The 24,459-nt window shown below is 40.0% G+C and overlaps 2 protein-coding genes across 2 annotated transcripts in view; one reads left to right on the plus strand and one right to left on the minus strand.

Moving 5' to 3' along the window:
- eva1aa (eva-1 homolog A, regulator of programmed cell death a) overlaps nucleotides 1-832 on the minus strand; it is a gene marked incomplete at its 5' end in the record, with an annotated part of 74,819 nt that extends 73,987 nt beyond the window's left edge. The window contains one exon of the mRNA XM_079255496.1: nucleotides 724-832. Within this exon, the coding sequence (XP_079111622.1) occupies nucleotides 724-832 (109 nt within the window). The remainder of the gene's footprint in view (nucleotides 1-723) is intronic.
- A 790-nt stretch (nucleotides 833-1,622) lies between these two features.
- Nucleotides 1,623-7,723, plus strand: mrpl19 (mitochondrial ribosomal protein L19). Its single transcript, XM_079255659.1, has 6 exons — nucleotides 1,623-1,731; nucleotides 1,933-2,044; nucleotides 2,175-2,293; nucleotides 5,052-5,186; nucleotides 6,694-6,875; nucleotides 7,195-7,723. Exons 1-6 carry the CDS (start codon nucleotides 1,653-1,655, stop codon nucleotides 7,414-7,416), a joined length of 849 nt encoding a protein of 282 aa, XP_079111785.1. The 5' UTR covers nucleotides 1,623-1,652; the 3' UTR covers nucleotides 7,417-7,723.
- The last annotated feature ends 16,736 nt before the right edge of the window (nucleotides 7,724-24,459 follow it).

A 24,459-nucleotide genomic window follows, 5' to 3' on the forward strand; every position in this document is an offset into this window, starting at 1 on the left:
GGAGCAGACATAAAACCCCAGTCTGTTACCTAACCACATGTAACAGGCACTCCCAGGCACTGATGTAATGGCAGCCTATATAAAGCCCAGAAATCATAAACATTCCCTTCTTTAGTTGTAAATTTCCATCAAAGGACATCATTTGCTGGCGATACTACAGAAGGTAGACTCTAGTACCATATTTACTAAATTATTCAATTTATCTCAGCTGCATCACCAGTGGAATATGCTGCATGTCTGTACTGATAAAAATGTGATTTCTTCATGCTGACGGCTCAAGTAAAGCAGAAAAAGTTGTTTGGAGGGTCTTATGTGGGTCATTCTTCACTAACTGTGTCAAAATGGGCCAGAAGATAAGCACAATATGGGTCTCATCCGTGTGTTCACGTTGTCCCGGTGGGTTTATGAGGCAAACATTTGAGGCTGCATGCTGCAGCATGCCAGAGGCACGGTTCGTCCCGAGACAACCTGATGCGACGCAACACTGAAATCACGGCTCACGGACTTTTTCTGGGTTGTTCTAAACAGAGTAAATGATATAAACTGATCATTCTATCGTTTATAACCTCTTAAGTAAATTTTTTTTTTTTTTTTTTAAAAAAAGGACAATCTTATTCTGGAGTAAAACTCAAGTGCAAATACATAGATGAAATGTTTGGCAATCTGAGATGTTAGAACAAACTCGCTTTGACTTTTTATGCATAAAAACCATAAATTCCCAACCTGAAAATTCAGAGGAGCCCTTAGTGAGGTCGCTTTGGACGATTAGACACGTTATTCCCAACAGGAGCGCAAAACTGACTGTTGAGATGGTCCCATCTGAGAAGAACATCCTTGAAGTCTCAAAGTTTTTGATATCCTCCGAAACATTAGAAAGTCCGAAAACAGCCGCAACGCCGAGTTTCACATTCAAGAGATGTGGAGTCCCATGTCGCTGTAGCCTTCCCTCATCCTCCCACCGCAATGCTGCGAGACTGGCATCAAAGTTAGCGACGACTGCAGCCGTGTAACACACACTTCCATCTGCGTGTTGGGTTGAGGAACTAGTCCACCTGCAGGCGCAACGCCACGATGCTGATGGGAGTGACAAACGCACGCGCATAATGCTTCTCAAGTAGGCCCATTAATGAGTAGTACAACATTTGTGGGATCTTATTCCTTCTGTATCAAACCTTTTGGTACAATAAAGGCAAATATGTCAATATTAGTCTGCCAGATAGGAGACAAACTCTTCTTGTGATGGCTTATTGCTAGCAGGCTTCACAAAAAAGTTTTTTGGTAACAAAAAGGATAAGGATGTGAAAAAAGAACTATAAGCGGACAAAAATAGCCACCAGTAAATAATACTGACTTAAATAATTGGCTATAATAGGCCTACTTCTAAGCTACACAACTAGGTCGAAATGTTTTAATAGGTTATATCCAGTTTAGTTAAATGTAATTACATTAAATGTAATAATTACTTTGTTTTCATCGTTCCGTTACTTACATTTAGCACTATATTGTGCGAGTGAAGAGCCCAAAGCTGAGCATGTGCAACCAAAAGAACTGTTTCGCCATCTGGTGGGAAAAAAGCCACAGTTCAGTCAAATTGAATTTCAAAGAATTAAGCTTTCACGGCTTCCGTACATCGTGACAACAGAAGGTCAGACATGGCAGCCTGCGCGAAAGTGCTCGAAAAGTGTATAATTTCTCTGAGGTTATGCCAAAATGTGCAGTTTAAAAATGAACGTAAGTACCAAAGAGAAGCTTTTAACTGTCTGTAGTTTTTTACAATATGATGTCAATGTGTAAACAGCGTCCACCTGTCTAACACACAGCCATTATGAGCTAACGCGGCTAGCAGTTTTCATGCTAATAGTTACCATCCTGACAGGTGAATAAATAGTAAATGAAAACAATGTATTATCATTATTTCTTTTATCTCCCCAGGCTATATTTCGACATCTCTGTGTCGTCTTGCTGACGGTGACCAACCTAAATTCGTCCCTCCGTCCAAGCCTGTTATCATAGATAAGACACAGAATATAGCATCTCTGCGAAGGTACGCTTTTTTTTTTTTTTTTTTTTTTTTTTTGTACAACATAAACATAGACTTCTTGTTGACATCAACGCAGGTATTTATTTAGCCTTAACTCGTGTATAAAGTCCAACCTGCCTGCATATTCTTTCAGGTTTCTGAGTCCTGAATTCATCCCTCCCAGGCAGAGGACAAATCCTTTAAAGTTTTCAATGGAGAGAAAAGACATGATTCGCAGGAGGAAAGTGCTCGATATCCCCGAGTTTTATGTCGGTAAGAAACTAATTGATCCTGTTTATTTAAAAGTCGATTGAAAATGAATTCTCACAAAAGTGATTTTAAAATAAAAATGGAACAAATATGCTTTGTCTAGATTTATTTTGATTTTGACTATAGTAAAGCATCTTTTTAAAGCTGACACGGGGGCATTACAAGACTGGCAATCATCTAATGCAGGGGTAGGTAACTTCGGTCTTGGAGTGCCACAGTCCTGCAAATGTTAGGAATTTAGGAATTTATAGATTGTGACCATTTGCAAAACCACCATCTGATATTGAAAGTTACATGAAGTTGTGGAAAGTTGTTCAAACATGCCGAGGTGCTTGAATACAACCAGGCAGGACTTGCCTATCCTGTCTAAAATACACTGTAAGGCTGCACAATGTTGTAAAAAAACAGACATTGGAATTCTTGTCCTAACCCTTTGATATTTATATTATATATCAAAGGGTATATATTTCTTCCAAAAGATGACATGAAAAGCACCTTTAGTTATGCTGCAGTCCTGCTATTTTGACAATGAACTTGCACTCAACATATCTGTTATTGTGTATATTACAATAATGGTTTTATCTGTATTTTAGACTTATTTTTATTGTTATTGTTTATTGCTTGCTTTTGTTGTTCTAGGTCCCATGTACATGTTTCGCTCTATCATATGCAAACGTGAATTTGTTTTACCCCAAAGGTTACTTTATTGCCATTGGGCGTAAACTCACCTGTTTGTCAGATACACTTGAAATTGATGAGAACATGTTGAGTTAATTTGCCTGCATTGTGACTATCGCACACACTCACATTGTGATACTGTGATATTGTGCAGTTCTAATGACTGCTCCAAAACATAAAGGAAGACATAACCATTCCCATGTAACTCAAAGCCAGTCACACTTCTGGGATATCAGTTGTCCAATTAAGAAGTAACACTGATTGTGAATCACTTTCATCTGTGGTTGTGCAAATGGAGATGAGAGGCAATTGGCATGACAATCCTTACAAAATAATCTTTTCTGCCTGATTTTAACCACAATTTCACGTCACTAGCGCTCTCATAAGCACAGACATTGCTCAGGTAATGCAGCTCATGCAGGGTGGCTCATCCATGAATGCTGTACCTGGAAGGTTTGCTGCCTCTCCCAGCACAGTGTTAAAAGCATGGAGGAGAAACCAGTAGACAGGGCAGTATACAAGGAGACGCGGAGGGGTGTGTAGGAGGACAACAACCAGTGCTGCCATCTGCTTCTTTTAAGTCTGCAGTTGCCATGGAAACTAGGGCTGGGCAATTAATCGGATTTTAATCTCAATTATGATCTGGGTTTTCAACAATCATAAAAATAAAAGGGTGCGATTATTTTTCTCTTTGTAGTTTATTGCCCTGCTGGCTTCAGTTGCTAATCGAGCGTCTCTGGCATTGCAGCGCTGTGTTGTAAACTCCCACAGCCACTTTGGTTTCATTCAGACACTGTTGCCAAATGGCAAGTTTCTTGCTAAACCTGGCGACTTTTTGTGTTAAAAGCGACTAGCGACAAATCTAGCAACTTTTACGGGAGTTATTAGAGACTTTTCTGGTGTTTTGGCGACTGACTTGAAGGCACATGTTGTTCAGCAGTTACTGTAACGGACGAGCAGCCGGAGCCCATCCCGTCCTAAAGCACTCCCAGGCGGCCAGTCTCAGTCAGCTCCGGCTGCAGGTCATTGTAGAATAACTGCAGTAGGTTGTGGAAGTTCACTACAATATAGGTTATACCATTGTCAGTGAGAACTGGCTTTTCGTATATATAGTTCGGCGAGTTAAACACTGTAATATCCCTCCGTTACGGGGCGTTACCATAGCAACGCGTTGATCAGCTGGTTCAAATCAGCTGTCTTTTAACAGGTGAATGAGAGAAACGCGCTGTAGCCTGACAGCGGTTGTTTGGCATAAAACATGCATCGAGGCCAACATGAAATAGTTCCTATATAAGCAGTAAAAGCAGATTAAACAACTGGGAACCGTGCATTAGACGGTTATAATGCACGACATGGAGTCGAGAACACCACGACGCGCAGCGTTGTTTAAAAATATTGTGTTTTATAATAGAGATCTCAATTTCAGTCAAAATAATCGTGATTATAATCTTTGTCATAATCGAGCAGCCCTAGTGGAAACTTTCTGCTGCCTGCAGCATCGTCCAGCATGCCCAGCTTGGCAGCGGGTCAGTGATGCTCTGTGGAGATATATCCTTGGAGAGCTACCTCCACGTGGTTGGCATAGGTACCCTGACTGCCATTAGGTACCAGGATGAGATCTTTAATGAGACCTGGGTTCGTTCAGTGGCCTGACAGTGCACAGGCTAATGTTTGTATGCAGCTCCTGCATGATGGAGGCATTGATGCAAATACACTTGAGGAATTTCTTCAGAAGTTGGGTCAACCTATGCTTTGATATGTCCACTTTTACCTTGAGTGTGATTCTAAGGCTAGACGGCCATGGTTTAATGACTTTGATTTCCATTGATCATTCTTATGTTCTTAACAGAATCCACTTACAAAATAATTAAAGATTTTCAACTGTTAAATGTTATTAATCAAGATCTACAATGTGTTGTTTAAGTGTTCCTTTATGATTTTGAGTAGTGTTATGGTAGAAAAAAAAATTAACCGTGACAAGCTTACACCTCTAATGTTGTTAAAAATAAGGTTGGCCTACTGTTTTGTAAATGCAGTTGCACGTTGCTACCATTTAACATGTTCTTATTTTTACTTCTCTCAGGGAGTATCCTTGCGGTGACCATGGCCGATCCCAATGCTAGTGGGAAAACCAACCGCTTTGTTGGAATCTGTACACAAAGAGGTGGAAAAGGACTGGGAGCTACATTCATTCTCAGGAACATAATTGATAATCAAGGTGAGATTAAATTACTACTTAGTTCTGTGAATATTTGAATATTTTGGAATATTTGGAATCACTAAACAGAAACAGATCTTTTTTTCTTTTTTTTTTTTCTTTTTTTTATAATAAATAAAGTTTTTAGCATTTTAACTGTTATTTATCAGATAAGAATTCTGCCATAATCTTTTGAAATATTAAAATCTTTTACAGACATTTTGTATGTGAGCTCCAGGTGCAGCACTGTTTTTTGTTTTGGTAGAGTTTCAAACCTAAACCTAAGTAACATTATCAGCTGCTTCAGTCCACCACCACTATTTCTTACGGCCACTTGCACTGAGCACACAGACATGATGTTTTAAATAACAGACATGTAGCCTGTAGACTAGTGTACTTCATGCAATCTCAAATCTTGCATGACTTCAACATATCTTGCAAGTACCATGTCTTCTTCCATGTCACAGTTAAAGGTAATGAACATTACCAGGAAAGTGACTACGTATTGAGTATGAGTGCCACCTCTGTAATAGAGGAATGAAGTGATTAATGTTTTATCTGCTTCTAATGGGCTGAAGTTTCTTAAGTGTTTTATTGGTGGGATGTGTGATCATATGACTGTTATCTAGGAGGTTTTTTCCTCAAAGAGGAATGTATTTCTTTTCTCTCATTGAATTCTCTCACCGGCCTCAAATTCAAGCATTTAATTCAAATGTTTTTATTTGATCTCATAAAATATCTGAAGATAAAAATACCGTGTAGTGGACTGGTGTCTTGTCCACGATGTAAACCATTTCTTCCCGATTGTTGGCGAGATAAGTGCAAGCCCTCCCCATGACATTGGTTGGAAAAAGTTAAATTAATTAATGGATAAAAATAATTAGGAGTGGGAAATCCAATAAAACAAATAATATATTGGGATTTTTTGCTTCACAATTTTAAAATGTTTTTTTTTGTGAAAATAAAAAAAATCTTTTTTTTTTGTTCAAATAAATACAAATAATCCATTATAAATATTTTTTTCATTTTTATTATTGTTATTGATCTTTTTACTAGCCTGCTTGGGCATTATAGCAGCAGAACGATGATCTGGCTACTGTATTTTTTCCTAATTGACATTAAGAAAAACAAAGAGAAAAAGTTTTGTACTTTTTTATTTTTGTAGTCAACAAAAATTGTCAATATCTAAAAATTGTGAGAGTAGCAATTTAAATCGAATCAGCACCCAAAAAAAATCTGAATTGAATCTAATCGAATCGGGACAAAAGCATATCATCACAGCCCTAAAAATAATAACAAATGTAAACATGCATATTAAAATGCTGGCTGATCTGCAGATTTTATTACATTTTTTTGTCTTCTTCTGTTTACCTGCTTTGTGAAATAATCTGTAGCTCATTTAGTCACAGTAAAATCACAAATAATCTGCACCATTAATTGCCTGGTTTATAAATGTACCAGTCACTATATCCTGTTTCTGGAAGTGAACCAGTTGAGCACAGGTAAAACATGTGTCTGTGTGGTTTAGGTCTTGAGCTCTGCTACGAGCTGTACAACCCCCGCATACAGAGAATCGAAGTGCTGAAGCTGGAGAAAAGACTGGATGACAACCTAATGTACCTGAGAGATGCTCTCCGTGAGTACAGCACTGTGGACCCAGAAATGAAGCCTGTGCCCATCTCTTCTACTGGAGAAGTGCCTGTAAACAAGGTGAGAGAAATTTCATATGTGTACAATCCGCTTCATCAGTCGGAGCTTCTCTTGACTAATAATTTCTGCATTTACTACAGCTTTTTAGCATTATTTGTGTTAAATAAATATTTTCTCTAATAATAGTGATTGTTTTAATTTTACAAGTGTTTTTTATGAGTAATTTTACCCATGAGAACCTATGTTATTAATGATGAAACTCTGTCTTGGAATCCATAAGTAGTTAATCCTGCAGTAAACACCTCGTAAAACTGCTGAATAAGAACAACAGAGGAGTCTAATAAAACTACGACTAAAAGCATTTTTCTTTTTTCAACAGATCAAAGTACGAATGCTCCCAAAGCCGTGGTCCAAACACTGGGAACACCCCAAGTTCAACATTCAAGGCATTCGTTTCGACCTCTGCATGACACCTAGACAGACGGAGTCCGTCCAGAAATTGGCACGGCCTTGGCAGGAGTACGACATGCTGAAGGAGTATGACACCTCTGAATTGGAAGAGAAAATCCTCGCAGAAGTCAAGCAGGAGATGAGCAAGTAAACAAAGTCATCCAGTGTTGCAAACAAGCCTCAGTTTAATTGTCATTTCAGACTTTTCCAGAAATGAGAAATGACTGAAAATGGAAGTTTCTCTGGATGTGTTGCTTGTTTTTAAGTCCAGTGGCTGACTGCAGCCACATCACTGTATATAAGGAGGAAGCAGTTTGGACACTGGTGTGCTTGGAATGTCACCTATATGTTGTTTCTGACAATTTGCTTTATGAGCTACAACACACTGCAGAAATAAAGGGATTTACATTATGAAAGTAATCAATGTCCAATCTTTAAGTTACTTTTCATGTCTTGTGTCTCTTGATTGATTCCTATCATTTTATTCCCTCTCTCTAATCTCTGACAGAAATTAAAGAATGAAGTTAACAAACAACAAAATGAGACATTCCTGCTTCCAAACATTTTAAACTCATCTAAGGCAGCTTGCATGGTTACATGTCGGCAGCCTATCACTTTATTTTACACTATCAGATGAGCATTAACGGATTCTTACAGATTGCTTTTTATTTGATTTACTGTCTTGGACACATGAAGCATGATGACCAAAGATGCCACATTGTATGTTATCTATACGTCCTCGCTCATCTATACGAGTCATGACACTAGATGGCAGTATTTCTCTACTAATCTCACACCCAGCAGCGGTTATGTAACTTGGTGTTTTTGAGGGAGAACTCCTGCAATGGTAAAAATAAAAAGAACCTCTATTATCTAAGGATTAATTACAGGTCTCTTACAAAAAGAGGAACAATAACTCAGTTTTCTGGTTTTAACTACAAAATAACTGCATTTCTTGTTCAGCAAAGCTTTAGGAGATCCATTTGGTAGACTTGCAAAAAAAAAAGAAAAAAAGACTGGCATTCAGGGAGTGCACACCAAAGACACCCGGTAGTGTTTTACTGTTGTGGATGGAAAATTGTGGTGTTGAGATGGTATGTTAGAGCGTCAGTTGGGTAGTATAAAAACACTTGGACTCCTTATATTATGTCTGCTCTCTGAATGTGTGTGTAGGTAAACACGCCGAATGAGTTCCTGCACTCTAATTTCTCCATATTACAGGATGAAACGTGGAGAAAATGGTCTCTAATACAGGAGTAGCAGATGTTTGCTGAGCTCATTATGGACCACACAGATTCCCTGTGAGAAGATACGGAGGGATAACAATTATTTGTCCTTCATCTTGGGTCAAAATTAAAGAAAAGCTTGATACTCCTGCAGAACACTGCAAAGAGTTGATGTTTTTTGTTGTTATTTTAGAATAAATTCTGGATTTTCTGCACCTGTTGAACAAATAAGTTTGTGCTTCTCTATATGTTGTAATGTTATAATTCAGTGAGTTTAGTCTGAATAATTTACTCCCTGCTCAGTCTAACCTGACCTGCAGCAAAGGAAACCAGCTCCATCTGCTTCTAAGTTGCTGTCCTGCACATTGTCATTACCCTACCCACTGAACCAGCTGGCCCTTTCACCTTTTCATTTCTCACTCTCAGTATTTCTGTTTGGGACTGATTGATGTTCTCATGTGGAGGCAGTAATAGAAATGTTTATCCTACTGCACATTACCGAGCCTTCAGAGGCATTCCACAGCAACACCACTGGACTGGTAAACCAGTTTAAACCGCAAGGTTACACAGTCTGAGTTACTGTTCCAGAGAAGCTTTCTACTACTCTGTGAATGTGTGTGTGTGTGTGTGTGTGTGTGTGTGTGTGTGCTTCAGGCGTGTCATCTCATCTGTACATGCCTCCCATGCCCTCAGGTTGACTTTTCTGCACCTGGAGTGAAGTTAAAGCCCCTTGGCTGGGAAAACAGATCAAACACCAGTTCCCTCTCTGCCTTTTGCGCACACACACACACACACATCGTGTAGACAGGTTATCATATCAGCCTACACTGCAGCCAGACATCTCAAACACTGCCAACTGTAAATGTCTGGGACAACCTGTCTATCAGTCCTCATGTGAAACTAGATCCCCTCTATTCACCTTTGCTGTGGGTGGAGCATGCAGGTTTGAAGTGGCAATAATCCCACCCCTCAGAAGAGCCAACAGTAAAGCATGGCGGGCTGATGATAGCATTGTTACCACACCACTATGAAGGTCAGTGCAGGAATGTAGGGAGGGACATGCTCCTCTAATCTGTCTTCCTCCCTTTCTCTGGCACTCCTGTAGCCTTCATCTCTTCCCCCTCTCTCAAGGGGTCTGGCTCAGGCTTTGAAAAGGAGCCAGGTTGATGAATTGGAAAGGATGTGATCCAGAGTGAGAAGCAACTCCCACAGTTTGAGATTTTAGGGGCAATGTCATCACCTTATTGTGTATGTAACTTTCTCTAACATCTCTGTCATTGTGTGATTTCTTACTCTTCTGTCTGCAGGTTTAGGAAATTAGTTTCACGCTCTGTGTTAGTGTGAGTCATGTTTGAGCTGTCTGCTTGTATGACAAGTGCAACAGGATACTAGGCCACCCATAGATCCCAGGTAAATTAAACCCTGTCGTTGTGTATGTGTGTGTACATGTGCGCTTTCTTATGTGTGTGCGAGTAGCTCAAGGCCACCCGTGGTCCTAGGTAAATTACACACTTGAGTTTCACCATATGTTTGCAGTGAAACGACGCGACCGTCTGCGCCTCTCCGACTGTCCCATGGGCCTGATGGGAGCCCCTGCTGCCGTCAGTCTTTCTTTGTTGCACACACACATGCACACACACAGACAACCTGCCAGGGAGACAGCTGCGAGGAAACATTACATTGCAAGCAGCTGATATCTGAAGTAGAACAAGCACACATCCCAGTTGTTTTGATAATGTGGTCCTTTGTGGGGTGTGTCTGGCAGCGGCTGTAAATGGTCAAAAGTTTGTTACTAGTTCTGGCCAAGGATCCTTGAAATATTTACGTAACACTTCCCTGAATGGCACATCTGTAGCTTTAGGATACTTTATGTCGTTAAAGCAAAATGAGTTTGTAGGGAATTACTGGTCCACATCGTCAGCTCTACTGGACACACGGTTTAACCACAACATGTCCTCAGTGGATAAAGATCATTTATAGTGGAGTCATTGAAGTAAGAAATGATGTCATTGACACTGTGATGTTTGTGTAGCCAAATAATCACATTGTTTATGGTCAATGAAAGATATGTCACAATACACACCCTAAAGTCCTATTCTAATTCCTCCCCCTTGGTCCAAATATGCAGAGGTAAGTTGCCTGCTTGTTTTTTTTTTGTTTGTTTTCATGCCACCCAAAAGGCTCACAATGCCTTAGGTCATGAGGCTCAATGACTGCTATGCTTTGATCCCTACAGTGTAAAAAGAGGTAAAGCTAGATGGTAAGAGAGGAATTGGGTTTGGATCTAAATCAGGGGTATGAAACATGGCTGAGGAGCCAATACTGGCCCTGAGGGTTATAGCCTGCTATATCTCTTATATTTTCTTACCTAGTCACCCTCATTTCAATTAGTGTTGTGGGATGAGTTAGATCAGATGGTCCAGGACTATTACACAGACGTAGAAATGTACAGCTTAAAGTGACTGAAACGCTGTAATCATAATGTGCTTTAATGTTTTGTGGCTGCACAGTGGTGTGGTGCATTGCCTCTCTGTGTTTGCACTGATTCCACCCCGGCCAAAAAAAAAAAAAAAAAAAAAAACAGTCCAAAGATGTAAATGCTTGGCTAATTATCCACTTTATGTGAGTATGAATGTTTATCTCTGCTGGCCCTGCAATGGATGGGAGACCTATCCAGGGTGTACCCTGCCTCTGGGCTGCTGGTTGCTGTGATGGGCTCCAGCTTCTCTGTGACCCTGAAATGGAATAAGTGGTTAAAAAAAAAAAATGGATGAATAAATGTTTTGTAATTTTTAAGCTCCATCGCGATTTGTAAGTTTTTAATGAACATATAAATGATAAACTGCAGCAATATATTGTTGAAACTGTAAATATTTCACAAGTCTTTCATAATGTTTTCTAAAGTGATTGTTGAAAACATGATATCATGGTAATGTATGCTACTTGAACTTGCTTTTACTTAAATAAAGGGCAAAATGTTGAGTTTTCATTATTTCTAAGTTATTCTGTCATTTTATTTGACCTGTTTGTAACAGGTCTAATTGTGCCGTTTTGTGGCCCTTGAATTATAATTTGACAGCCGTGGTCTAAATCTTTGTCTACTACTTGGAGAGCCAGTTATAAATACTTGTGTTTTATGGTTTTCTTTCCCTCTTTGCTTAATGTTTAGATAATCGCTCATGCTATAAATTGCTGCAACACATTTTGTCGCACTAGGCCTCATATGCTCGTTCTTCTCCTGAGAAGAATAAAAGATCTTTCATGGCAGTGATAGAAAAGTAAGGAGCATCACCTGTTCATCAGGCAGCATCCCGCAGACTAAACCGTGGCTTGACAAATAAAGTCTAACAAGAGTTTGAGAAGGATGATCACTCCTGACATCAACAAAGTGAGGAGAAACAAAAAATATCCTTACCTAAAAATTTTGTGTTTACTATTAAAGTCTTTTGATCTTAAGGTTAGATTTTTCCTCAAATCTTCTAAAAAATTTTGCATATCATCAGTTCCTCTGCACAGCCGTCAGGAAAATCACTGAGTTGAAACATTGCTTTGAGATAAGAGAATTTCCACATGAAAGAAAGGTTTTTATATAGAACTACTTCAGCTTTGATTGTTATTTAAATCAACTATAAATATGTTAAATATGGCCCCTGGAGTGTATGAGCTTGGAGTCGAGAGACTGGGGAGATCACATTAAACGAGAGACACATTAATCCATTGCTGGTTTTGGTCCTTTGACTGTATTTGTTAGTGGTTAGTAAATTAAGGTGAATCACCAGCCCTCAGCAGTGAAACAGGAAAAATGAGCGACAGCTTGATTTATGGGAGCACTGAAACATTATTGCTGTGCTGTTGCATTCATTATGGGCCAGAACAGTAAAAATTGAAGAGTGCCTCACAGCTTCGCCTTAACACAGGCTAAAGTCACCCTCCGTCATATGATCAGTGGAACACTGTGACCAGACTGCAGCATAAAACAATACTTAAACCTCTTGTTTGATGATAATCCTGTTAGATTTCAGATAATCATATAATATAATGACTTAGCTAATTAATACAGCCAGAGAAAGACTTTCTTCATTGATCCTATGTCTTGAGGATATGAGCATTAAGATAAAAGGAAACCCAAATTCAACACCAGAGCAAACAATATGTGTTTCAGAGACATTTTCTTGCAAACCTATCATGTATTAACTCATATTTCTGCCAGAGCAGCATTCTTGCACACACACTGCAGGTCACAGCTGTCTGAATTTCTCCTTGATCTTTATGTGTCCTCATCAGTGACTATTGTCTACTTATAGGATGTCCCTGTCCACATGCTATCCAAGGTAACAGCACCCAGGGCTGTTTGATACATTCTTCGCATTTTTTGGTATCACTGTCTGTTCCTGCCAAAGCTTGTCTGTGTTGAGTTTTGGTTTAACGCTCAGGACATGCCCACCAGGTCATAACACAGCATATTTATTCGTTATGACGGCTTGTATTCCTGTTTGGTCATGATGACCCTGCCTGGTTAATTTAAAAACAGGCATGTGATCTGATCAGATAATATGCCTTGGCTTTGAGGTGAGGAAGAACTTTTTGTCTTTTGGAAATCTTAGCAGTTTTTCTTCCTCGCCTCTGAGCGGCGCCCTCATCTTTGCCTTCCTGCAGCTCCTGTCAGCAGCTCCCAGGTCCCCTGCACAGCTGGTCTTCTTCTCTCCTGAGCTGTAATTGCAGCCCTGTCTTGGGAAAAAGAGGGAGGAAATCCCAGAGCTTTCGCCTTGCAACAATGACAATAAAAAAGAGGTGAGGAAAAGATGAAGAAAGCATTTCAGCTGAGATGAAAGAGGGAGGGAGGCTTAGGAGTGGAAGGGAGGTGGAGGAGTGCTGGCTAAGGAGTGCAGAGAGAAGCGGAGGTCGGGAAGAGGAGATGAAGGAGAAAGCAGGGGAGGAGGGATGGTGTTAGCGATGGTGGTAAACTCTTGAGTTTATTAACCTCATTTAGTTGAGAGGCAGCGAGTGAAGGGAAGAGGAGGAGCCGAGTGTTCATACTGTGAATGTAGGACTGGAGTTTCCTAATGAGGGCTGCAAAAACACACACTCACACTTTCCCTCACTCATTCCCTTTGTTCATACCAGTTCCACCTTGATCTGATGCCAACTATGCAGGCAGAGCAGACATTCACGGGACTGGTTATCGCTCGCTTCATCTAACTGCCTCTGTTCATTTTCTCACCTGTATCAAGCAGCAGCTGAAAAGGCAGTTTACCCAAATTACTGCTGATTTTCATACAGGGAGCTGAGGCACATAATCACTGGTTCAGAGCCAAAATACGTTGCTTCGTCTTATCAGCTAACCACCATCTAAGTTCTTATTTATTGCCAATATAGATTACATTCAACAAGGACACGATGAGCCAACAAAAAATTTCAAACTCTACTTTCAGTCTGTACTCCACTTAAATGGTGGTCTTGTAACTGTGGGAGGCAACCAAAGGATTTAGGAGAAACCTGGGTAAACTCTAGACTGTGACGCCTGGGGCCAGAAAGGTTAGCAAACAACTAAGTGATTCATGTAAGGTCCTGTGAGGTAACACGGACGGCCCTGTTTGCCAAGGTTATCTCACTCAAGATATGGATCCTTCCCAATGAATTCCGAATACACAAAGATGATACCTCTTAGATTATAATTTATTTAAGTAATTAACTATTTTATATACAGTTATTCATAATCATATATGATTCCTTCAAAGGCTTATTTCTACCATCCAAACTGCAATAAATTAATCAACAGCTTTATGTTTTGTCTGTTTTTTATCCCCCGCGTGGCCTAACATCTGCTTTCAGTAAAACATTTATTGAGATAGAATTCCTTCATGATGTTATCATTGTGTGTTACTGATACATATTAGATACTTTTTTTGGTAATATTTGGATATTGCAGCACTACTTTTAAAGAGAAAGAAACTTTCTTCCATCAGGAGATTAATGCGAAATCCGGCATCTGTTGTTGAATTCTGTTCAGAAATCAGCCTCCAAATGAAGCTCAAACAATCAAATAGAGAAATAAAATATCTATATTTGTGAAATATCAAAGCCAAAGCTGAGCTGCAGAAACACAATGACATTCTTGTGCTGATACATAAGAAGTAAACTAGATGTTTTACTGCTTGGCCTCAGTTGTCCCCGTTCCCTGAGTTGTGGTCAAGCAGTTTACAGATGAAAAAGCACTTTTCACACAAGTGTGGTAAGTTGTACAATCAGTTTTAGACAACAAGAGAAACATTCAATTTATCCTGATAGTGACCCATCTTACTGATCCATTAGACATGCTGACCACTAATGAGCTGAGATGGAGAAAAAGAATGCACAGTCAGGGTGCTTGCTGAAGACGAATGAGTGAAGATGCACTCTGAACTACTGACAAATGGTGTGAAACACACACACTCCATGGACACATACTTAGCATGCACAGTGAAGATAGATGGCACAGCGGAGATGCTCCCTGAACTGAACTGTAGCTGATAAATGATCAGACACCTCGGAGCATGTACCAACCCCCCGCTACGGCAGACCGTGGGTGGGTTATTTTGTAATCTGACAAGAGGTTAAGAGACCATTACTTTACCTTTTTTTCAATAGCTGACAGTTAGGACCAGAGATAAACTGTGGGCTCAATTTACTTGGCTTTATTTGACCCTATTCTATCATTATTTTTTCTTTAGAAGGAAAGAATCAATTATATGTTAAGTTTATTTTATTTATATGGCACAAATTCAGAAATGTATGCAGCGCAGCTCTGTAAAGGACTGGTGACCTGTCCAGGGTGTGAACTGCCTTTCACCTAGCACCTGCTGGGATAGGCTCCAGCCCACATGACCCTGCATTTGAATAAATTGTTATGGAAAATAGTTAGATGGATAATCTATCCTTGACCAAATGACTCTATCATTAAGTTTTCTGTAAAATTGGAAATAGACGAGTAAAAAAGTAAAAAAATAAAAAATGCAAGAAGAACTTGCAAAGAAAAGCACAGACTTGTGCCCAGCAGCTCATTTCCACACATATTGTGATTTCCACCCTATATAACCCTACATTCATTTTATATGTATGTAGTATTTGATCCCTAGATACACTGATAATTAATCCACACTATCTTGGTTATATTGTGGTGTTTGTTACATATTTGTGTTTTCATTTTATCTCTTCCAGTGATAAAAAATTCCAAAGATCTCCTATTTTCTTTTCCTGTTCTGGATCATAGTATCCAGAATTTTGCTGGGATTTATATCTAACTTTGATATCTTCGAAAACCTGTTGGGACCTTCTTCTTTATTTTTTGCTCAGTCACCCTGACTCTGAAAAATCCTGGATCTAGATGGGGAGCCACATCCCTCTTTAAATGGAACAGAATCTAAGTCAGACCAAGTACTTTTCTCAGAAAGAAAGAAAAAATCATCAGAATCCATCCAGTAGTTTTTGCGTGAAGTATGTTGCAACTCTCTCAGAGACTGAGACTCTTTGAACTCTTCTAATGCAGTAAGCCCCTCACCATCTGGACCTTCAAGCAATTTAAAATAGAAAAAAAAGAAAGTAAAACTGATTAGGAAATATTTGACCCAGGCCTGATACAAAAAAAAACCAAAAAAAAAAAAAAACCCCAAATCTTCCAGCGAGTAGATTCCACATGAGCTCGGGACCTCAAAGTATGAAAAGCTTGTCTTAAAAGGCTGTGACCGACCATTCAGGCTAGTTCCGAACCGGTTGTCTACGTATCATTAAACTTTTGACCCTGGCTTGTCCGGCTCTCTTTGACAAAACGCTGTGAGTTCTCTGACTACTGTCTATGTAATGATCAACCTTGTCACAATGTTACCTTCTCTTGTCTTTATTATTTTAAAATCTCATCCCTCTCCAGCTCACCCCAGTAACTGATGAGAAAGCCGTTACATCTTGCAGCTGTGAGATAAATCCCAATTCACTAAGGCCTGTATATTTCCTGGTTTTTCTATCTAAGCTGCCATCTAAAAGATGCCCTATTACCCCATAATAACCCACAGAACCAAATTACAAAGATCTGCTTCACAGATCATCGCCAGATATTAATATAAGACACTTCCATTGTTGTACTGGTGACTGTAAATCCTGTAATGAAACCAAACCAGCATATAATATAATCCAGGGAACTAAAAATATACTGTACTTCCTGAGACAGTCTCCGTCAGTTTGTTGATATCATATGTTGTTAAAGCATGTGGGCGTGGAATAGCTAGTTTCCGTGGTTTTACTACAGCTTAGCCAGCTGATCGCTCCGATAACAGTGCAGTATCAATTACTCGATGCTCCATCCAGCCACCATCACAAATTACCTCGAGGTCAAGACCTCCAGGCATTCAGCTTCCTTGCAACTCTCCCCGGCCAACTGTTGGCCAGTACCACTCAATACCCCAGGTCCAGTTTCCCCATCAGTATCCCCCTCCCTCTTGTTCTCCCCTGCAGTCCCCATAGTAGTGTCTGGATCAGGGGCTGTTGGCGCCTAACCAGCAGCAGATGTGGCTCCGCAGAGAACACCGGCCCTCATTAACTTCAATGGATTTCCTAATGCGACAGCTTCCATATTTCATTTACCGCGCATCCAGACCCCAGCGGACCCGATGGGGGCCAACTGATACTTCTATTTTCCTGCATTACAGAGTGGTGGAGGGGGGGCGGAGGGATTAGGGTAAGAGGTGCACTGAGGCTGGGTGGGGGCGAGGAGATGGAGGAGTGTGAGACACAAACGAAGAGGTTGGGAGGAAAGGATTTCGGAAACCAGAGCAGACGACGTGACCCCTCTTACTGAGAGGAAATCAATTAATTCAAGCTTTTTACAGTGCAGTGTCTGAGATGAGGAGCTGAAGCTAAGTCAGCAATCTGAGGCGGACGTCGGGGCCAGTGTCTGCAGCATCACATTATATCAAAAAAGACATGAGAGGTGAAAGGAGGGGCGTCGTTTGGCTGTGAAAGACAGGCGGAACAGCATTGTGGAAGAGATAAAAAGAGAAAACATGGATGCTAAGGGAGATGGATGCAGAGGGAGTGAGGGAATTTATGGTCCTGAGTCTTATTGTTCCTGTACACGTGAGAGTGCACAGCTGGGGGAAAGGAGGGAAATGGGGTGCAGATGTACTGTATCAAACACAGAGGCCTGAACTTCACTAGATACATTACGATGCGCTCCCCTGCTGCACTCCGTTCCCAAACATCAAAACCTTCCTCTACCTTTCTCACCCTTCCAGCTACTCCTCCCCCCTCTTCTTCCCAACACACACATTTACTTTCTAGCCCCCTTTCTTACACTAATATCCGCAGCCTGCCCTGTGTTTTTTCTTTCTCTGTGGCAGTAAGCTGCTTTCATTTCCCTTAATGCTCCTTACTTTACGGACGCAGCAGGTATCAGGATTTGCCGGCAAGATGTGGCCTCCTTTGAACTGCATCAAGCTTGTTTTAAAACCTACCTCAGCACATACACATACAGATGTTAGCGAGCCTTAATAGCATGGGTATATTATCATGCCCCGGACGACAGTTCATCACAGCTGTTCACACTTTCCCCCCCCACCTCCCCTTCCACATCCCTTTAACACATATACAAATCATTATGAGAGGACATATGGAAGTAGAATGGGAAGCATGGGAGTGTGTGAGAGGATTTTTCTTCCCCCCCTCCAACAAAGTCTCCAGGATTTACTCTGTATCAGGGGCGTGGGGTGGGTTAAAGTGGAACGGTGCTATCAGTGGAGTCACTGGAAGCGGGGACAGGACGTGACCTTCCTTCTCCTCGTCTTTCCTGCTAGCTAAAGAAAGACAGAGAGAGCGCTTCCCCAAGGAGCAGAGAGCTGAGACTCTGGATAATTCCCGGTGCTTTCCCCGGTGCCTATAGAGGAAGGGGCCCCTCTGGATTTGTCAGTTGTGGCTGCAGCTGTCTCAGGGCAAAATGGACCACAGTGGACCTGACACTTGATCTCCCCCTGCCTCCCTCTCTCTCTCTTTCTCTCTCTCTGCTGCTTTCTTGTCCTTTTATCTTTCTCTGTACTCCAACGCTGTCTGTCTTGCTCCATCATTTCACTGTCTCACACTTGCTGCCTCCCTTTTACTATTATTACTGTCATTTTAATTATTCTTAATTAATCACATTTTAATCATGAAACAATACTTGCACTGTTTTTATTTAAATGGATATTAGTGGATGACTAAATCAAACAACATAAAAAGATATTAATATTGTAAACTCCGGCTCTATTAATATCCGGAACAATACTTTTAGTTTTAATTCTATTCAAAATTGAAGAAAAAAATAAATAGAAAATATGCCTGGCCAAAGCTATTGTTTTCTTTTCATGTTTTCAAGTCTTCATCCACTCTCTTCATTAATAGATATTAATATCTGACAGTAAGCCAGACTGTGTTGTGGCTTCAGACTAGTTACAGAACATGGGTGACAACCTCTGCTCTTTATAGCTCTGATATAGACTGACCTTCTGATACAGCGACAAAGTGGCGAGTCTTTTTCAGAAGTCTACTGTGTGTACCAGGGAATTGAGCACTGACAAACGTTCCACCTTTAAGTCAAGTCTAAAAATATATATTTTTTTATTTGTTAATTTGTCTGTAACTAATTAATTGTAATTGACATGTTAAAATTCCACTGGCGAAAAAATGGGAGGACAACTTGCAACCGAACTCCATAATATAGTCAGTCATATTACTTATTGATGCTCTTTCTGCTGTCTGAAAAGAGGTTTGGCAAAATTGTAAACATGAACAAATAAATAATGAGTCCGGCTGTATTTAAGCCTAAAACAAGGTATCACACAGGGACAAATTATACTGTGTCTGTTCCATTTAGTGCCAGATGTTGGCTGCACAAATTTGTTGTTTGCAAACAGAAAGATGATGACAATGAATACACATTTGTTCTTATAAGACCGAGAGAGTTAAAAATGGTCTGGAATCATGACAAAAACTATATTAGTACTGTAAACGTTTAACAGCTAAATAATTTATGGAAAGTACCAGATCTGTTTTTGTATAAGCAATGATGCAAGGAATGAAGGAAAATTGTGATACTTTGTTCACTGGTCTACTTGCACGTGGTTTCACTGAGGCTAAGTGGAGATACAGTCTCTAAAACAGGGAAGCAAGAACTGTAAAATCATCTGTTGGTTTGTGGGCTGTCATTCAAACCTGCCATCATGCAGTTCTGAAGTCAGAACAGATAAAATACACACACTGGGTAGGGCCCAGTGCTTAATTGACTCCATCCATAACTATACATAAGTTAAAGCCTAAACACAATTCTTAACACTTTCTAACAAAGTCGTTCCAGTGCTGATGCTTGAGCTACTAGTTCAACTAAAAACTGGTTTGGTTTTCCAAAGCCAAAGTACCAAGGCAGAGACATGATAACTAAATAGTTATAATTTTTTTCCTGAAAGTCTACATCCATGAATCTAAATGTGTATTAACATAAACACTATAATTGTATCTGAGTTAAGAATGTAGATGATTGGTGGTTTCTCCATCATTTTGGTAATTGCTATCACATGCAACAAACACAAAACTCTGAAACTATTAGAATCCCTAAAACAAGAACATCTTGTCAGTTCAAAGGCAGCTGGTTTAAACAAATAAAGAAAGGTAAAGAGAAGTGTTTACATTTGTTTTCTTTTTGCATGTAATGATCACAAACAAGACTTGTAGAGTCAGATGTCCATGCAGAACACAGTATTAGCATTCCTCAACCTGGTTACACATTGTCAGGCCAAGGGGTGACATGGGTCAAGGAGAGAGTTAGGAGCAACGAAAGTGATTCCAGCCAAGCACGTCTAATGGTCAAGGAATGCCCAATTTGGTGGAGGAACACCCCCTACTGTGTCCAGTTAAGATTTTTTACCCCACAAATCAGTGGCAACTGTGATATGCCAAAATCTTTGAACAGATTGGTTAATGCCTTACTGAATCCAATAAAAAGACTGGTGAGTTTAAATGTATGCTGTCGGAAGCAAACTAGCAGTCTTACATGAGTACCCTCTATTATCCTAATTGAAATTTAACAGACATTTTAGTGTCTGTACCTGAGAAAAGCATCTAAGTTCTCCTTCATTCTTGAGTAATTGACCCACTTTGTCTAACACATCTGGCTCCCAGAGCTGCCCAGTCAGGCCCAAAGTCTCTATAAAGTGAAACACCATCCATAAAATCTCCATTAGAGCAGGGCTGCCTGGGGGTCACCAGGAGGAGAATCAGGGGGTCACTGCTCCACTGTAATGCCTTCACACATGGGGTTAGAGGTGAGTGCTGTTGACATTCCTCCCATGACTGTTTGATATCAGTGAGATTGATCAGCCAGAAAGGTGCTCTGGGAAGTGCACACCCACTCAGCCCCTGAGCTTAGACATTTGTGTTTGGTCTTATGCCTTTCAGATTATCTATCATTTTCTGTTCTTCTCTATCTGTACTGCTTGTTTTACCTTTTGTCATCTATCTGTTGGATGTCCAGCGAGGCTTAAATGTTCCACTGAGATTGACCTTGGAGGAACGGCACCAGAGTGTTTATATGGCTTTCCTCTTAGCTAAACCAGATAAAAGAAGAGATTTGTGATTGATCGCCCACTCTTCACCCAGGCCTTCATAGGTTCGCTGTTAACAGTTCCATGTGAACTACAGTAGAGAACTGTGAGTTATTGCCTTGTCAAATTCCACACCTTCTAAGTACTGTTGCCCTTGGAGGGCAGGTAAAGCCTACCTGCAGAGTGTATATACTGTTTATTTCCAAAAAAAAAAAAAAAAACCTCTGTCCCAACATATATCTATAAATTCAAGGAATTTATTGCTGCTTTGGATAAAATTAGAAAAGACAAGATGAAAGGTGCATGACTAAGAGATGTTTGCATGCAAAATGTATGCCTCCTCTTCTTTAAAGACAGATGATAAGAACAAATTGCACATGGACACTGGAATCTCTGATTTTAAAGACGTTCTTGGCAAATACGTGCAAATAGCTTCAGGTGAAATCTTGAGTATCTGACATAACTTTGCTGAGTGCCACACGTTAGTCTGCAAAAAAAACAGGTGGACCACCATTTTTCCTCAGATCTGTTTAAAAACAGAAAAATAGAAGAGAGTAAAATGTTTCCCGACTCACTGTGCAGGATCCAGTCATGTGTTTACAGACACTTGTGATTTACAGTAAAGGGACATTTGGACAAAACACACCCAGCTTTCCTGTAGGTCAGTTGGTCATTAAAGCCCACTCACAGTGCATCTTATCTTACTTAATCAAATACACCAGCCCCACAAAATCACACGTAATTGGAGGTTCTTTATTTTTTTCTAACTCCTTTCAGCCTGAGGTTTGAAAAGATAACCTTCCCTGCTGCTGCTGTCTCTGGTGTCTTTAAGTAAACATACAAACAAAGCTGGAAACAGGCAGTCAGTAGTGGGGCGGGCTAGTTAGGGTTCAGCCACCAGGGCGATGGGATCCTGGCCTGTTAGTTTTCCCCTGGGAGGCGCGTGTGTTATATTTGTGTGTGTGTGTGTGAAGGGGGATGACTTGTTGTTTATTACTATAATTTGTCTGAGTGGCTCTGGAGAGATTTCAAGGCTCTTTGAAGCAAAGCTGGAAGAAGCCTGGAGCGTGGCATGCTGTGCCCAGGATTTTGGCCCAATTTTTAATTCGTCTAACCCCTGCCTCCACCCAGTCTACACCCTTTCACTAATCCTCTGTCCCAATCCTTTATCCTGGACTGCATCATTCTGGATCCTCCTAGATCTCATGGGCCACACAAATAGAAAACTTTAAAGTGGGTTTAAAGGCTGCAACTTTGCTGTGTTACAATGAGCAAGTAATTGCAAAATCAAAGTAAGTAGTTTAAGAAATCTTACATGAGTTATGCAATTGTTTTTAGTGCATTGATAATATATGATGAACCCCAAGACCAAGTGAATAACGGGTGATAAAAAATGGCAGATAAAAAAAAAAATAGGTGATAAAAAATGGCACTGCTCAGATGTCTAATAAGTATTTAACACTGTAAGACTGTAGAAAGCTCAGAAAACTAGAAATAGCATCATAGAGCCACTTTATATGTTTGCTGCAAGAAAAAGAGGTGAAGGTCTGAAAAATCTGAAGCATCTTTAACAAAACAGGTATTGTCTGGTTCTTCATGCATGGTGATTGGTGCATGAACTAGTTAAAATGAATGGTTCAAATTAAGAAAACTAGTCTTTCAGCGGCAGGGTCAAGACCTCCTCAGGGTTCACAATTGATGGGAAAACTGCCCCATGTGATCTAAACCAATGGAAGACAGTGAAGCTACTACGGCACAAACTTCCAAAACCCTTAAAGGTGAAGGACTTGTTCTTAAAGTAGCATTACATGACTTTCTAACCTCAAAAATATGTGTCTCTGACTTCTTTCAATCATGCAGTGCCATGTATTGTGTTCTGGAGCCATCCTTGCCGAGCATGTCCTGAGGCCGAGAAACTGCATTTCACAACTTTTTCTTCTAACTTCCACTTCATGCATATTCTAGCAACAGTATATAAGCACAATGGATGTTTTAAATTCACACTATGGCTGATAAATCAAAGAAATGCAAAAGGATATCATTGTAATAAGCAAGGAAGAGAAATAAAGAAACGGAAAAAGCAAGAGAAAAGACTAGACAATTTTGGACTGACTTTTATCTACTGAAGAGAGCTTAGAGATAAGGTAAGATGCAAAATGGATGTTTATTTAACCATCAATAGGGGCCATGTCACTGAAAAACTGAAGTTTCCCAGCTTCATAGCACATGACCATGCACTAATATAGCAGCAAGTTCAACAACTGGACTAGTGTAGCATGAGCATTGCTTAATATGGAAGTGGTGTATTTTTTTTTTATAGCTGAAGAATAGGCACACAATACAGGGCATATTGTCCTTATTTTTCTCTTTTTAAAAAAAAAAAAAAAAAAGATGCATAATTGTTTATAGATCTTCTAAATTAGCATTGTGATGAATCACAATGCAAAAGTGAGAACATTAATATGCCGTACCACAGAGCTAAAACTGTTGGACAATTTGTATGGATACAGTTGAGGAATATGAGAAAGTGTTTAATGTGTTGACTTGACCTCTGAATTCTCCAGAGCTCTGCCCAATAAGGTTTCTGTAAGATGTGCTGGCAGTTCATGTTTGACCTACAGAGCCGTCATGTCACAAACAAAAGAACTTAAAGGCTCTCTTGCTTATATCTTAGTGCTTGACACCACAGGAGACTTCCAGAGGTCACGAGGAGTTCATGATCAGAGCTGTAAGCTTGCCTTAATGTAGTTGTGGATTAGTGGAATAAACAGTTCCAGCCAAAGGTTTGGAAACACTCTCCCACTAAGTTTTAATCAGGGGTCATTCTGAAATTGTTTAATAGTGGTAACTCTATCACATTAATTCCAGCAACAACACATAGTGAACTGCTGCTTTTACTGTACATCAGTGTCTAATTTGAGCTCTCAAACTGCATTATTTCACTCTTCTTAGCTTTAAAAACACAGTGAGTTTGTCCGAAATGTCAAATCAAATAAGAAAACAGATGTTGTAAATCTTTAAAGTTAGATTAATATTGCTATTTAAATCCTCAAATGTGAATAAATCATTGACAAGGGAGATTCCTGTTCTAGGTTTTTGGATGTTACATGTCCACATCATCATCATTTTATCCTCAATGACATGGTCAGATGCTGTAAAGCCTTATAGTTTACATTTAGCTATACCAAAAGAAGTCAAAGAAAAGACAGACCAGGTACTTTGTAAAATATCTTAGCAGTGTGTGTGTGTGTGTGTGTGTGTGTGTGTGTGTGTGTGTGTGTGTGTGTGTGTGTGTGTGTGTGTGTGTGTGTGCTTGTTGAAGGCTCTCTGCATGGGGCCATCTTTATTTTGTATGTCCTCATAGCAAGTCTT

This window comes from Telmatherina bonti (genome assembly GCF_933228915.1).
Source record: "Telmatherina bonti genome assembly, chromosome: 16".
NCBI classification, from domain to species: Eukaryota; Metazoa; Chordata; class Actinopteri; order Atheriniformes; family Telmatherinidae; genus Telmatherina; species Telmatherina bonti.